General features: G+C 34.0%; 1 protein-coding gene across 1 annotated transcript; it reads left to right on the plus strand.

Moving 5' to 3' along the window:
• The first annotated feature begins 191 nt into the window (after window positions 1-191).
• On the plus strand, window positions 192-13,751 carry LOC140050184 (ATP-dependent DNA helicase DDX11-like). The gene is made up of 22 exons (XM_072095262.1): window positions 192-265; window positions 687-987; window positions 2,742-2,857; window positions 3,361-3,487; window positions 3,712-3,798; window positions 4,730-4,936; window positions 5,413-5,611; window positions 6,552-6,757; window positions 6,939-7,091; window positions 7,434-7,480; window positions 7,856-8,048; window positions 8,136-8,174; window positions 8,267-8,414; window positions 8,545-8,661; window positions 8,899-9,084; window positions 9,485-9,588; window positions 10,065-10,283; window positions 10,900-11,006; window positions 11,384-11,468; window positions 11,904-11,979; window positions 12,856-13,010; window positions 13,140-13,751. Exons 2-22 carry the CDS (start codon window positions 748-750, stop codon window positions 13,173-13,175), a joined length of 2,847 nt encoding a protein of 948 aa, XP_071951363.1. The 5' UTR covers window positions 192-265; window positions 687-747; the 3' UTR covers window positions 13,176-13,751.
• The last annotated feature ends 87 nt before the right edge of the window (window positions 13,752-13,838 follow it).

The raw sequence follows: 13,838 nt of genomic DNA on the forward strand, positions 1-13,838 counted from the left end.
AAAGTTGTAAATAAAGAAGCATATTTCATATTTTTTTCAATAGATAAATAGTTTTAAATTTAAAATCTATAATTACTTAATATTTGTTAACCCATTTCATAATCGCTTCGACCATGTACATTATTTTTGGATTTTTCCGCGAAATATTTGAGATTTTTTAACAAGGATTTTTGTTGAGGTGACTTTTGTACCGTAACCTTGTACCTCTAGGCTAAATACTATTCAGTGTGAGCTCAGATGAATTTCTTGAAGATATCCTTATTTTGTAAGAGTAATACTGTAATTTTATAATAACAATATTTAAATGTAGCTAACTAATGTACAGGTTTAGAAGTTCTGTAACTGTATATATTAATTATTATTGAAATTAGGCTAGCCGCTAGTAGTAGAGTAGGCCTAGCTAGGCTAGCCTAGCCTACCTAGCTAGGCATAACTAAACAATCCTTTAGAATAGGTTAGCTACTGTAGACTAGGTAAGGGTTGGGCCCAGACTTTCTTTAAAAGGGCAGGCCAGGCCAAGCCCACTCCAGTAAAATATGACTTTCATGTTAAAAATGTCTGCGGCCTACACAAAACAACATACCGGTATATTAGTATTATAGACCTACTGTACAGTACATGTTATTTTTGTTAAAGGAATCTGCTTTGTATTTTTTGTAAAACTTTCTAATTATGTCATTCACTAGGCTAATTTATTCTATGAATTAATGAAGCCAGTCAACCAGTCTTAAATTACAGACTTTATTGATGGATTCGGGAAGATCATCAGACACTTCTGCAGAAGAGTCCTTCCTTTCAGAAGATGATGTCAGTGATGTCTTTCTGACGTCACCAAGATTCTCGACAGCAGCCTCAACAAGTTCTGTGCCATCAAGAGATTTTCTATTTCCGTTTACACCATATAACATTCAAAAGGAATTCATGAGTCACCTATATCTGGCATTGGATGAGGGAAAGATCGGAATATTTGAAAGTCCGACAGGAACAGTAAGCTAATAGTAATAAAACAAACCAAACATGAAAATCATTTACAATCAACTCTCCAAATACCAGACTCTCTAAAAACTGAAAACGCACCCTTTCTATAGTATAAGTCCAAAATTCTCTTTTACTGTACCATTAAAAACACATTCAGAATACTTTCCAGAAACCGAGATACCAGTAGGCCAGCCCGCGATTTTTTTTTTCGTACATAAGTTGGGGACCCCTTAATGAAACGTCACAAAATAAACATGAATAATTCATCAGTTTAATTTTCTTGTTCCGTGTGCACCCACAAGCGTATAACAACAAGAAGTGATTACACGACACAACTGCGATACGATTCTAGGCCATCTCCGCTGTGGTTGCGGTGTGCGATTTCATAAAAGAATAGCGGCGTTTTTTGTGGATTGTCGAAATAATCAGCCTTTAGTTTATGATAGAGTTTTTAATATAATTATTGTATTATTAAAGAATTACGTGTTAAAATTATAGTTTCTATTAATACTATTAGGCCTAATTATTAGTCTCTAAAGTCCATGTCTATTCTAGTAGTCTGTGTGGGTGTGACGTGTGTGTTACTGTTAGGTATGACACAGTCCGAGTAATAAGTCAGCAAAATTAAACAATTACATTACACAAAAATACATTTTTTATTCTCGTGGTTCTAATCTTTCCATCTCATGTGTTCATATACGCGCATTTTTAAAGTTCCTTTGAGTACATGCATATTGTTTGATAATAAAATAGCAGAATTTAAAAAATTACAGTACACAAATTATAAACATTCTTCTTGTGGGTCTAAGCTTTCTATGGGCTATGTCTAATTACTACTTAGTTGAATGTGTCTTGTCTAGCTGTCGATTAGCCTCGACACATTTTGCATAGGTTGGTGTGTGTGTGAAGAAGAGTGCGAGAGCAATCACATGAATTGACCTAGAATCCTAGGCCTAGAAAGAATCGTATCGCAGTTGTAATCACTTTTAGCTATACGACGCTTGGGTAGACACGGAACAACTGATGAATTATTCATGTTTATTTTGTGACGTTTCATGAGGGGTCCCCAACTTATGTACGAAAAAAAAAATCGCGGCCAGCCCATGGGTGTCTGGTATTTGAGAGAGATGACTGTATTACATTTTAATGTATAAAAGTCATAAACATACTATACTGTAGACACTGAACTAAGTGAATGTCAACATGGCCGTAACTGGAGTGGAATTGTGGCTTGGTGGGTATGATGCTTGACTACCAATCCAAGGGTCCTAGGTTCAAGTCCCGTCACATGTCAGGATTTTTTCTAATGACAAATTACAACTCCACTCCCAAAGACTTGTAATAAGATTTTGTTTATGTAGAGCATCCTGTGTATATGTTTGTCTTGTGAACCTCTGAGGGTCTCACTCCTTGGTTGTCTGTTCAAAAATATTGTAGTATATAAAATAATAACCTAAAGTATTATATGGAAGAACCAATTTATTAAAATAGAATATACTTTCAATTCAATTCAACATTTATTTCTTCCTTCACGAAAATGAGGTAAACATAACAAATTCCAGTAAAATAAATAACAAGTCAATTGATGATAAAAAAAAAAGTATACAGGTACATTAAAGCAATCATTCATATTGTTGGAATTGCTTTTGGAAAATTTGACTTTCAGGAAAACTGGACATTTTGGGGCAACCCAAGCATGTTCATTTGAAAGATTTGATTGTATATCTTTAACTCTTTTAAACTCACTCTTTATCTGTAATTAGGGCAAGTCGTTGAGTTTAATTTGTGGTGCTATTACTTGGCTACGTGATTTTGAAGAAAAAAAGAAGAAAGAAGCTCAAGCCATTCTGGATAAGTCATCAGCTCTTGATTCATCTTGGTTAGTGCATCCACACAAACTGGTTTCAATAAAAAAATGTTGAAATGAAATATTTATATTTCTAATTATGGTATAATATTATAGTGTTTTATTGAATAAAGTTTTAAATCCTTACACCTTGGGGTGGGGGTGGTGCTGTTCCATATAGTGTGTGAACAATTTTTTTTTCTTAATTTATTTTTTAATCTGCCATTTTAATGTAATATAATAGATACACTTTGACCAAAAACAAAAAATATTACCTGAAAGAAAAAAAAACTTTTCTTTTGTCTTGTTATAAGTAAAATATTTACAGAAGTGAATAACTTTATTAAAACTGCAAAATGGCCTTTTTAAAGTCTGATTTTATTAATCTTCATTTTATTAATCTTCATTTTCATGTTTTTGAAGGACAATGATTGTTAATTCGACCAAATTACGCTCCCAATAATCCATGCAATAATGAACCAAAGGGTGTATACACATGCCAAGAGTAGTCTTTACCTTTTTATTTATTTCTTTAGTGATTCAACACTGAATGACACCCTGCAGCTCTTAGTTGCATCAACCCCAACGGAACCAAATGAACCTGATTGGTTCCTGGAATTTGATAAAAAGAAGGCTCTTGGTGAAAAAGCCCAGAAGATCAAGGTAAGCATTGAATTGCATTGAATGTTACATAGCTTTTAATTTTCAGACTGCATATGAAAAAAGTTAAATAAAAATATCAAAGATTCCACAAACATGCTGGTAAACATATTTTTATTTAGAATATGAATTTACTTTGCCCTTTCACAAACTTGAATATTTGTCTTCCAATTGCTAAGTACTAAATAAGATAATTTATTCAATTTGTTTTGTTTTTTTTGTAATAGCAAGATCAAGAACGAAATATGAAAAGGGATCAAAAGCTGAAAGAAATGAAAAATGACATTCGACAGAGGATGCAGTTTAAGAGAAAGGTACAGCATTGTGTATTTGGTGTTTTTGTAGATGATGTGTTAGTTAGTTAGTAGTCCAGCTACTCTACAGTAGTTAATTTTAAAGGTTAGGTGGTTGATGGCTAGAAATGGCTAGCTGATTGATGGCTAGAAATGGCTAGCTGATTGATGGCTAGAAATGGCTAGCTGGTTGATCGCTAGAAATGGCTGATTGAGTAGAAATGGCTAGCTGGTTGAGTAGAAATGGCTAGCTGGTTGAGTAGAAATGGCTAGCTGATTGATGGCTAGAAATGGCTAGCTGATTGATGGCTAGAAATGGCTAGCTGGTTGATGGCTAGAATTAGCTAGCTGATTGATGGCTAGAAATGGCTAGCTGATTGATGGCTAGAAATGGCTACAGTAGCTGGTTGATGGCTAGAAATGGCTACAGTAGCTGGTTGATGGCTAGAAATGGCTAGCTGGTTGATGGCTAGAAATGGCTAGCTGATTGATGGCTAGAAATGGCTAGCTGGTTGATGGCTAGAAATGGCTAGCTGGTTGATGGCTAGAAATGGCTAGCTGGTTGATGGCTAGAAATGGCTAGCTGGTTGAGTAGAAATGGCTAGCTGATTGAGTAGAAATGGATAGCTGGTTGAGTAGAAATGGCTAGCTGGTTAAGTAGAAATGGCTAGCTGATTGAGTAGAAATGGCTAGCTGGTTCAGTAGAAACAGCTAGCTGGTTGAGTAGAAATGGCTAGCTGGTTCAGTCCAAATGGCTAGCTGATTGATGGCTAGAAATGGCTAGCTGGTTGATGGCTAGCTGGAATATATCTGGTTCATTATAAAAAATAAATTAACAAATATTCTTTTTTACAAAGGCATTTCTTTTGAGTCTTTCATGTTCTGACTTTCTAAGTTATATACTATTTATGACATTGTTAATTTCTTTAAATCTATATTTCTTTTTCTGCAGAGAAAATCAACCACAGTTGATGATGTTGGGATGAAGCCAACACATGATGAAAATGCAAATACGGTAGCTGGTGGTAAATCGGATACGACACCTGTAACAGACGACGATAATCTGGTGGTTGACGAGTATCATAGTGATGAAGAAATAACAATGTTTGAAACAGAAGATGAAGAGGAGGTTGACATGGAACAACCGCATGTTACCAAGGTAACAGCTTTATGCAACCAGTAACCTGTATGCAGAAACCGTACAGAAACTAGCGAGCCAATTGGGAGACAGTGAAGTGATGCAAACAATGATGGGGATCGAATTCTAAAAATTTCAGCCGTACCTCTGTTAAAAAATAATTGTAATGGAGCTGTAGCTTGGTGGTTAACTTGCTTGCCTTCCAATCCCAAGGTTCATGGTTCTATCCTGTCCTACAGTAGTGCCGGGGTTGTAACTCACAAATCTTTCAATTCCACTCCCTCTCAGTCTCATGAGACTTTATTGTCTCATGAAACTCGGGTTTATAAGCATGATAAATTTTAAATTATCCTGTAATTGGCAAGTTGCTTGCTGTTGGATGTGTATGAAATTTTTTTTTATTTTATGAAGAAAATCAGAAAATATATAAAAGTGTTTATAGTTTTGTTTAATTATAGATATTTATTATTCTTTTCTTTTCATTTATAATTAAACAGATATACTATTGCAGTCGAACACATTCGCAACTTAGTCAGTTTGTCCACGAGATTCAGAAAAGTCCATTTGGCAGTGACTCAAAGGTGGTAACACTAGGTTCTAGACAAAATCTATGCATAAACGATGCTGTTAAGAAGCTAAGCAGTTTGTCTATGATGAATGAGAGGTGCCTGGAACTACAGAAGAACAAGAAAAAAGGTAGACTTATATGAATTAGAACCCTTATGTGGGTATACCAAGGGGACACTTTCCTGTGAAACAAAGGAGAAGAAAATATGTTTTAATACAATGACCAATTCCTATTTAAGTGGACACTTCTATTTTATTAATTTATTGTCCCATTAATAAGGCTTCTACTGTATATAAATGCCTGAAACACTCAAATACATTTACCATAGTGGTTAAGGTGTTTATAAATGTGTCTGGAATGATTGCTTTTGGTTTTCACATTAGTCAGTTAACAGTTAATACAGTTTACTACTAGCTCTCTAGATCTTAAATACCACTTATTCTTCGATGATCTTGAAATCCATAATGAATTTAAAATTACACCAAATCAATTGACCCATGATGTATACGAATCAGCAAGTATTATTTTCGACAAACATTGTAAAATTTTTCTGACCATGGCTTGGAACACACGAAATGATATATATAAATACAATTCCTTCTCAAACTTAATTTATTCATTTTCTTAGTATTTAATCTGTCTTAGTTTTCTTAAATTTTTTTTTGTAATTTTGTTCTTATGTCTAATTTGTTGTTTTGTATTTATATTTAAGTGTGTATGTATTATTTTTCACTGTAAACTTGTTGCACATCTCATTGAGACTGTGCCTCTGATTTAAAAGAGATACAATAAAAGTTCAGTTCAGTTCAGTATCTTTTTTGTTACATTTGGACATAGTAACAAAGAAATTGAACTGGTAGCCTGACACAATGATTAACAAAAAAATAGAGATTACTAAAGTTTAACTTTGCTCTCTCTCTCTTATTAAACTGTCTTTATTTGAGGCCTACAAATGCAACAGGAATAAATACTGTGAAGTGAACAATTGTATTTAAAATATAGAAATCAGCTCATATCTTCAGAGAATAATCTTCAGATCTCAGATTATGTTTGATTGTTATTGTTTAGAACCAAAGAAAGTTGAGCAAACCCAGCCAAAAAAACGAGCAAAAGTCAATAAAAGTGGGTGTCCATTTTACTCAGCAAGTCGGTTTGAGAATTTTAGAGATTACGTATCGGTGGATGTTATGGACATCGAGCAACTCGTGGAAACTGGGAAGGAAATGAAGTCATGCCCGTACTATGGAACAAGATTGGCAATCCCAGAAGCTCAGGTAATAATGTCAGCAATATGCCCAAGAAAATTCCACTCCCAATCTCAAAATCTAAACAATTTTGTGTTTGTCCTCCTGTGGAATGGATTGTCACCTTGTAAGAGAACTATTCATTTTAAACCTAAAGTATTATAACAGACACTTTGAAGGTTCTAATATTGATTATTTCAATTTTTATTAGGTGGTTGTTCTTCCATACAACACTCTTTTACACAAATCAACAAGACAGGCATGTGGCATTAAAATAGAAGGGAATGTTGTGATCATAGACGAGGCGCACAACCTGACAGAAACAATTGCCAATATGTATAGTGTTGAAGTTACAGGCTCTCAAGTAAGAATAGACTGTATTAGTAGTTTCCTGTTCCCCAACCCCTGATCATGATCCTATTCATAGTCGTGACCCTCTGCGTGTTTGTGACCCTCTGCTTGGTAGTGACCTTACACATGGCTGCGACCCAATGCATAACTGTGGCCCTAGATAAAATTCTTGTTTACTCATAATAATGAGAAAAATTATTTTTAGTCAAAGTACTTTTCGAATTTAGCAAACCTAAAACATATTTTACACAAATTTACATATGCAACTGCTAATCCAGTATTCCAGCTTTCTTCTGGACAATCTGAAGATAGTAGTAGATAATAGTTTTAATATATTTTATTGTTTTGTCTACAGTTTTGCAGAGCATATTCACAGCTTTCACAGTACATGGAAAAGTTCAAGTAAGTAAATCAATAGAATCGAACCCGTAACCAGTGGTAGAGTTTTAGGATTAATCATGACTTTTGTAAATCTAGACCTAATACTGTATTTGTCACTACAACATCTCATACTCAGTATTAATTTCCCTCAAGCTGGCCCTGTTTATGGACAGACACTCCAGGTTGCCTGGATCTTGCATTTCATGTGATTATCTTAAAGAAAAAAATGAAAATTATGCTACTAAGCTTTTTTGGCTATGGTGGAAAATCTTCTATAAATATTTATTTTAATGTCAGTAGTAAATATCACTTTATATATGTACAGTATTTTTATAATGATTTTCCTAATAATTCAAATCATAAATATATATTATTATATTTTTTTATTTACTATAGGAGTCGACTTAAGGCCAAGAATTTGATGTACATAAAGCAGATTTTGCAAATCCTAGGAAGATGCATTAAAGCCCTTGGAGGAAAGACGAATGCCCCTGCTGAAGAACAACAACTAGGGCCCAGCAACTCAAAACTTTATACAATTAATGATTTCTTATTTTCAACTGAGATTGACAATATTAACATGTTCAAGGTATGTAATCTTGCATTGGTTTTTTTTTTATATTAAATTTATTAAGTTGTAATAATACAATCATTGACTGTGTTTGTTTATTTTCAGATTCGGAAATATTGTGAAAAAAGTATGATATCAAAAAAGGTAAGTAACTCATGTATTATACAATTTTAAACCAATCAAATGTTTTCTAACCGACTTGTGTAATTTTATATCAATGAAAATCTTTCTGACAGTTGAATGGATATGTTGAGAAGTACCAACCATCGGTGAAGACTGCCGAACCAGACGTTGAAAAGACGTCAGCCATGACCAAGTTCCTGAACCAAATAAGTCAGAAGAATGAAAAGAAAGAAAACAACAAAAATGAACAGCCTATACCAGGTATAATATGCACCTGAAGGGGAATATTGATCACAGACATATTATTTCATATTACAGTAATTTTATCAGCAGTTATAATTGTCCAGACGAAAGAATGTTTACTTAACTATGATATTGTTGTTTATAACAGAAATGGCAGAGAAAGAACAGCAGCATGTAATGTCCTCACCACTGCAGCATATCGAAGCCTTTCTATTGGCACTTACAAATGCAGACAAAGATGGCAGGGTTGTAATCCACAAACAAGGTACTCATATGTAATTGTCCCCTTTCCTCATCTTAAAATCATTAAGGACTATGTGGTATAGCATCATCCTTACTTAATGCTTTATCTTCGGAAATCTAAAATTCCACAAAAAACATCTTCTCAAAATAAAAAATAGCTAGATGCTGTCCCTGATAGTTTCAAAATGGTTAAATTAAAATATTTAGGCCAACTTGATCAGCAACATCTACTAAACAAATTTATCTTTTCTTGTTTAAGATTTATTGAGCCAATCTAGCATCAAGTTCCTGCTGCTGAACCCAGCTGTACATTTCAATGAAGTGGTCAAGGAAGCCAGGTCTGTAATTGTGGCTGGTGGCACCATGCAACCAGTTGATGAATTCAAACATCAACTCTTCTCTTCTGCAGGCGTGACGCCAGATAGAATATTGGAATTTTCTTGTGGTAAGTTGAAGATGGTTAGTCTAACATCGAGACAGAGCCAATAATTCTTTTATTTTTTCAGGTTTTCTGTAGTCTATTCTTTAATAGTAGCTTTTGCAATATATTGCAATTCATTTATATAGATGTATTTACAATTGAGTCTCTCAATAACAGGAAACTCTCCCAAAGTTTTCTTGATGTCCAAAATGTGTTATTACCATTAAAAACACATTTTTCAATACCAGAATGTCGGGAAACCAAACATTATTAGGCTCGAGGTTGCTCAGTATTGGAAGAGTTGACTTTACTATTCTGGTATCTTTGAATTTACAATAGGAATCATGTCTCTGTAACACTTTAAATGGATTACAGCCAACCTCAAAGAAGTTTAAATTTACTCTTTTTTACAATTTTATTTCAGGCCATGTGATTGCACCTGAAAATTTACTTGCCATTGCGATGGCACATGGACCCAGTGGACTTCAGATGGATTTTACATATCAGTCTCGTGACTTGCCAAGGACGGTAAGAATTTACATTAAAAACATATGTCTACATCTTAGCGAGAAACTATACACAAAATATAATAACAATCATCTCGGATAAGGACTATAAACTGTAGGTCCAGTGTACACACATTGCGAGTAATACCCCGTTGTATTAGTTCAAACCTAGCCACTGTCATGGACAGATGAGAAAGCACCTTAAAATGGCTGCACTGACTTTGCTTAACCCTTAAGGGAGACGCATGTAGTTGGAAAGTGTAACATCTGAGCAATAATTCATTTATTGGAATCGGTGCTATTCAAGAACTTCTATATTATTATTAACAAGCTGGTTAAAAACCAATGGTGCTTTAGAAAAACCATTTTAGGATCTTAGATTTTAGGTGTGTTTTTAGAATGGATAAGACAATCATGTCGGAGCGAAAGACCATGAAATATATCTACCCAATTGTTATATTTCTTGTGTTTTATCAAGTTTGTTACATTTATCATCAGATGGATGAGTTGGGTCGTATCCTGACCAATACGAGTAATGTGGTTCCTGGAGGGCTTGTGTGTTTCTTCCCATCGTATGATTACGAAAAGGTAGTCTACAGTCATTGGGAGAAAACAGGGGTGATTAGCAGACTACAAAATCGTAAGCAGATCTTTCGTGAACCTCGCAAGGCAAGCCAAGTCGATCAAGTACTGGGACAGTATTCTGCTTGCATTGAGGTATACTATATTACTGAGCAGACTGTTACTGTATGTGAAAGGCCATGTCCAGAACAATTTACAGGAAAATCAAATTAAAAAACAATAATAGGAGAATTTGATTTGCAAACTATGTCATGTTAGTTCATTATGCACATGGCAGAATATTAGGATGTGTGACCTCGCTCATCACCTCGACACAGGTTTGATGATTTCTAGGTCCAGGCGACGAAACATTGATTGACCAGGTTGGTCTTTGCCCTATGCCCAGTCCTTGCAAATATCTAATGTTATGTGTGCATGTTCCTATGCTGCCTAATAAGCCTGTAATGTCTGGTCATTTGTCCACTCTTGTCTACATTATTAGGTTGTTCCATTGATGTTAGCAATGGATAGTCATTTTAGAGAGTACAGAAGTTTATCCTGCTTCAAAGTCCAGCTACTCTGTAAAGCTCTGTCTACACTATCAAACTTAATGTGATGTGCCCATATATGGACACAACGATGTCATATCACTACCATATTTGTCAAACTAGTTCGGTAGTGTAGACAGAGCTTAACAAGTTTTTTGCAAAAGCAATACTATAAGTGACATTAATTCTTTAAAATTCTTTTTTTTCAAACCATGCATTTTCAGAAAGCGTGTAGTGAAGGTAGTAAACTGTCTGTGAATGGTGCTATCTTATTTTGTGTTGTTGGAGGGAAAATGAGCGAAGGTATCAATTTCTCAGATAATCTTGGAAGGTGAGTATTTTTTAAATTTTGTATGATTATGCTTTGTGAAGGGGCAGTTAAAAAAATCCTCTTTAGAGTAAGTATTTTTTATTCTTACTTACATTCTGATCACCTCATTCGTCGGTGTCGATTTTAATGCTAGTTAATGTACTTTTGTTAATGGTTTTTCTATTAACAGTATCATTTAATACCACAGGCCTTTTTAGTAATATCAGTGACTCATTGTAATAGTTGCAATATATGTTGGTTCAGTACTTAACTGATGATTTAGGAGTAAGCTCTGAAATGCACATGCAACAAAAATACTGACTTGATGTAAGAATATTCTAACTCATTTGTATCGATGATCTAATCTATCTTATACTTGTGTTTTTTCAATATTTTAGGTGTATTGTCATGATTGGTCTTCCATTTGCAAATATTAAATCACCAGAGTTGAAAGAGAAGATGGACTACCTCGATGCTACAATGGTAAACACATTTTGAAAGTACTTTTTTTATTTTTTTTTTCATTTGTTTTGTTTGGTGATCAAAATTAAATCACCAGAGGTGAAAGAAAAGATGGACTACCTCGATGCTACAATGGTAAACACATTTTGAAAGTATATTTTTTAGTTTTTTTTTCATTTGTTTTGTTTGGTGATCAAAATTAAATCACCAGAGTTGAAAGAGAAGATGGACTACCTTGATGCTACAATGGTAAACACATTTTGAAAGTATTTTTTTATTTTTTTTTTCATTTGTTTTGTTTGGTGATCAAAATTAAATCACCAGAGTTGAAAGAGAAGATGGATTACCTCGATGCTACAATGGTAAACACATTTTGAAAGTATTTTTTTATTTTTTTTTTTCATTTGTTTTGTTTGGTAATCAAATTTGTAAGTGTTTCTGTATTTCTTCCTGTAGCCAGCAATAAACGGCAGACGACCAGGTCAAGTACATTACGAGAACCTTTGCATGAAAGCAGTCAATCAGTCTATTGGTAAAACAATGTTTACTGTAGTTGGAGTGCTTGTATATTTAAGTAAAAATCCTCAAGATGTATTGACCTTGTGCACCGATTTCAAATTAACCTAGTTATAAATAAGTAGACCTGTTTACAACTAAGTAGATCTGGTTAAAACTAAATAGACCTGGATAAAACTAAGTAGACCTGGATAAAACTAAGTAGACCTGGATAAAACTAAAGTAGACCTGGATAAAACTAAAGTAGACCTGGATAAAACTAAAGTAGACCTGGATAAAACTAAAGTAGACCTGGATAAAACTAAAGTAGACCTGGATAAAACTAAAGTAGACCTGGATAAAACTAAAGTAGACCTGGATAAAACTAAAGTAGACCTGGATAAAACTAAAGTAGACCTGGATAAAACTAAAGTAGACCTGGATAAAACTAAGTAGACCTGGATAAAACTAAAGTAGACCTGGATAAAACTAAGTAGACCTGGATAAAACTAAGTAGACCTGGATAAACTAAGTAGACCTGGATAAAACTAAAGTAGACCTGGATAAAACTAAGTAGACCTGGATAAAACTAAGTAGACCTGGATAAAACTAAGTAGACCTGGATAAAACTAAAGTAGACCTGGTTAAAACTAAAGTAGACCTAGTTACAGCTAAGTAGACCTAGCTACAGCTAAGTAGACCCAGCTACAGCTAAGTAAACCTACAGTAGTTACATTACAGCTAAGTAGACCTAGTTACAGCTACAGTATGTCTTACAGTTACAAGTAGACCTGGTTACCTACTGAACTTCACTGTAAGTAACTATGTTAACTAAGGTCACAGAAGCAAAACATGAATATGAGGTATTACTTCAATCAAAAAATTACTGCAACATTGTATGCTCATTTCTTAGGTCGTGCCATCCGACACAAAGGAGACTACGCAACTATCTTACTAGTTGATCATCGGTATGCGCGACAATCTATTCAGGATAAACTCCCTGGCTGGATTGTACAGCGCCTCCAGACAGCTAATAGGTTTGGCCCTGCATTTGCCTCCACTAGTAAGGTAAGTTCAAAAGAAAATAGCTAAATCTTAAACGACATTCATAATTCTAAAAATGTTATTTCATAAATATTTGGTAATTCAACTTTGTTGGTAGTAAACTGACATAACATTTTAATTTTTACTTTTTAGTTTTTTGTGGACAAACGACCAAAACTTCCAGTTTAAATAATCCACAGCATACTGTCAAATAATCTGTATGGTGCCTGCAACAACTTTTGGAGATTTCAGTGTAGGCTTATTTAACTGAGTGGCTTAGTATGGTTGTGTTCTCAGAATTGAGGTTTCAGTGGTCTTGTTGAAATAAATGAAGAAACATCTGTAATTGGAATTGCTAGTTTAAACTAAGATTATTTATAATTTATTTTTGTCCAAAATTACCTTCCAGGTAATATAGTATTATTTGGAAAAATTGTTCACTTGATTGACAGTCGCAGTTTAAAAAGTTTGACAGCAATGAAGAAGTGTCTACTGTACATTTTGAGTTGTACAGTAGCAGTATCCATCCAGAGGGCGACACACACATCTTTGCATTTAAAAAATGCCATGCTATTGCATGTTCTGTTAATATAAAATATAAAGTTATTTTATACTGTTTATTGATTGTATTGTGGAATTTGTAAATTTGAGTTGATATTGCATTTTTTCACTGCTTTCAATAATAATAGAAAACAATTACAGATTATATAGTAATGATTTCTTTTGTTTGTTTTTTTGTTTTTTCAAACTTGCCTCGCAAGCACTTATTGTATATTTGAGTCATATTCCATTTCGGACTATAATTTCAGGGTGATTAATTTAACATTACTGAGTGGGAATTAGGCATTTTAA

This window comes from Antedon mediterranea, chromosome 5 (genome assembly GCF_964355755.1).
Source record: "Antedon mediterranea chromosome 5, ecAntMedi1.1, whole genome shotgun sequence".
Classification (NCBI taxonomy): Eukaryota; Metazoa; Echinodermata; class Crinoidea; order Comatulida; family Antedonidae; genus Antedon; species Antedon mediterranea.